Source organism: Poecilia reticulata, linkage group LG17 (genome assembly GCF_000633615.1).
Source record: "Poecilia reticulata strain Guanapo linkage group LG17, Guppy_female_1.0+MT, whole genome shotgun sequence".
Taxonomy (NCBI): Eukaryota; Metazoa; Chordata; class Actinopteri; order Cyprinodontiformes; family Poeciliidae; genus Poecilia; species Poecilia reticulata.
This window is the reverse complement of record NC_024347.1, coordinates 14743566-14746328: the sequence shown is the minus strand read 5'-3', so window position 1 is coordinate 14746328 and position 2763 is coordinate 14743566. Positions and strand designations below refer to the sequence as shown.

General features: G+C 34.8%; 1 protein-coding gene across 1 annotated transcript in view; it reads left to right on the top strand.

Annotated features, from left to right (window-relative positions):
• The first annotated feature begins 541 nt into the window (after window positions 1-541).
• The window catches only part of sf3a2 (splicing factor 3a, subunit 2), a 5484-nt gene continuing 3262 nt past the window's right edge, over window positions 542-2763 (top strand). The window contains exons 1-5 of the mRNA XM_008433863.1: window positions 542-643; window positions 1736-2003; window positions 2116-2162; window positions 2374-2483; window positions 2597-2646. Of these exons, the coding sequence (XP_008432085.1) occupies window positions 1806-2003; window positions 2116-2162; window positions 2374-2483; window positions 2597-2646 (405 nt within the window). The 5' untranslated portion in view covers window positions 542-643; window positions 1736-1805. The remainder of the gene's footprint in view (window positions 644-1735; window positions 2004-2115; window positions 2163-2373; window positions 2484-2596; window positions 2647-2763) is intronic.

The following is a 2763-nucleotide window of genomic DNA, read 5'->3' as shown; positions in this document are numbered from 1 at the left end:
TTTATAAAGTTTAAAATTTTTGAGGCTCTAGACAAATTGTATTTTATAGCAGTCAGGGGGAAAGCAGCTCTTTCTATTGAAAAGTTTGCTGACCCCAGATCTATCGAATATCAAAATGTTATCAATAAATAAGCTTTCAAATACGTTGTTTTGCCAAAGTTAAAGTAAATTGGAAGTAAAAATGAATGAAAATGAATGAATTAATCATTTAAATGTAACAAAGCACATATTCATAACTAAAACAAAAAAAACATGTGAAAACAATTAGAAAATTAACTCAWTGAATTTCKTATTYAATGTGTTAATTGACTAAAGACAAATGCAAAACAGCAGATACAGTTTTTATGTGTTTATGTAAAACTTACCCCAACAAAGAGTAACTAGCTAAAGACACTCATAGATGGATAAAATAAAATCACTTTGAGGAAATTGAATTGACATGGACCACAGAACACCAGCATTATTTTCAGAAATGTGCTGCAAGCTTAAATAGATTTAGAGAATAGAAGAGAAGAGATACGTTCACTTTAGGCCTGGACTCCCAGTCAGTAGGTGGCAGTATTCAGTTCACAAATTGCTAAAAAAAAAAAAAAACTGTAGAGAGAACGCTAACTACTTCTGCGTTCTTCTTTCGTTTGAGTCGGTAAGTGCTTTGGAAAACGTAGTTTCATTGTTACATATCGACAATATTTTACTCTGTGCGTATCTGTAAATAATTATMTATAMATGTATGCTTTGTTTTATGATTAGTGAGGGAAACTGGGAGAAATCTGCTTCTATATGCTAACATCGCTAGCTTGTATTAGCATGCTTACAATGTAATCTAAGCTAACATAGAGCTAAGGGCGTTTTAAATGGATTGTTTGATTTAGAAACTTTTGGTCCTTTGTGGAGTAGCAAATTATGAACCATGTGTTATAAATTATGTTGGTCAAATTGGATAAAAGAAAATATTGTTTATGAAGCACGTGAACGGGAACCCTGTCACATTAATACATTAGTTTGTAGCGAACCTACTTAAAGTATTTATTTTATTTGTTGTGTTTTACTTAAGATGATTTTTAGCAGAAAGGTGATTAAAACAAATAGATTGGTTAAATWAAAAAAAGGGAAAATGCATACTTGCAAGGTAAATCAAGCACAGTTCTGTTGGGTCAAAACTTCAACAATAATCTCTGGTTAAAGTGAGCTGCAGACTCGCTGGTAGTATAACACACCTTCTTCGCTTGTATATTGGAAATGTTACAGATTCAACAATAACATATACTTTGTGAAATAAAATTATAATTCCTCAAAAACAGCGAAATGTTTCAGGGTAAATAATTTTCAGTGATACTGGTGTTTCACTGAAAAGCTACAAATGCAATAAAATTCGTTTTATGAATGTGACAGAGGTATTTTTTTTCTTAATTTACCCACGCTAAAAGAATTACAACACTTCTGATTTTCTCTCCAGGTAGAGTAATGGTCCCAAACCAAAATGTAATGTGCACCTTAAAACAAGATTTTTTGTTTTCTCCTAAAATATTGTTTTAAAAAATCTGAAAAAAGCTCTGATTTGTTTTTAGTTGTTAGATGCTTTCATTTAGACTCTTTTGATGGATAAAACAGTTAATCACAGTAAAAAATGACCAGATTCTGGTTTCCAGATAATAGTTTTTTTCTGCATTTCTATTGATTGTTCTATAAGTAAAATGGTCTGTCATACGCTTTTTATTATCACGCTTTCAAACAGGAATTTGCTCTAAGTCTAGTTTTAACTGGACGGATTCTGCTGAAGTGGTTGAGTCCGTCCACTCGGAAACATGGATTTCCAGCATCGAGCCGGAGGGAAAACCGGCAGCGGCGGGGTGGCCTCTGCCTCCGAGAGTAACCGTGACAGACGCGAGCGCTTACGCCAGCTGGCTCTGGAGACCATCGACATCAACAAAGACCCCTACTTTATGAAGAATCATTTAGGCTCATACGAGTGCAAACTTTGTCTGACGCTTCACAACAATGAGGTGAGAATGCAAGTGATCAACTGGCTTTAGATTTACGGTTATGCTTCCATATGCTTGTACACTTTTTTATTTATTTTTAAGACAACTTAAAAGTTTCTCCGGTGTGTTACAGGGCAGCTACTTGGCTCACACACAAGGAAAGAAGCATCAGACTAACTTGTAAGTGCATCTCACTYATCATTATTTTTCTTGTTTAGAAATATATATGTTTATATTTCACATTTACTTGTTTATAACTGTAACTATGTTTATAATTATGTTTGTGCTGCGGTGGCACCTGCTTTATTATTTCTGTGGCTCAAGGCAGCAGTACGCTGCTGTGTCACATGTTGCCCTCACCCTTCTGACGGTTTGATACTTTGTGTCTCAGAGCACGGAGAGCAGCCAAAGAGGCAAAAGAAGCTCCTGCTCAACCAGCTCCAGCCAAAGTAAAGGTTGAGGTCAAGAAGTTTGTCAAAATTGGTCGACCAGGATACAAGGGTAGGCTGGCTGTGCATTAATCAAATCAGGTTTATTGTGGTTCTCTCATATTTTTGCTAATGTAGTGGTTTCTAAGTGTCTAAGTGTTCTTGTGTCTTTATTCTTCTTCTTAGTGACCAAGCAGAGGGATCCAGAGACCGGTCAGCAGTCGTTATTGTTCCAGGTTAGAACCTGATATGAAAACCAAAATCAGTTTGTTTTGTGGAAAACTCCTCCAGGAAGATATAGGATTTAAATATTTTTGGTTTCACAATAATAATAATAATAATAATAATAATAA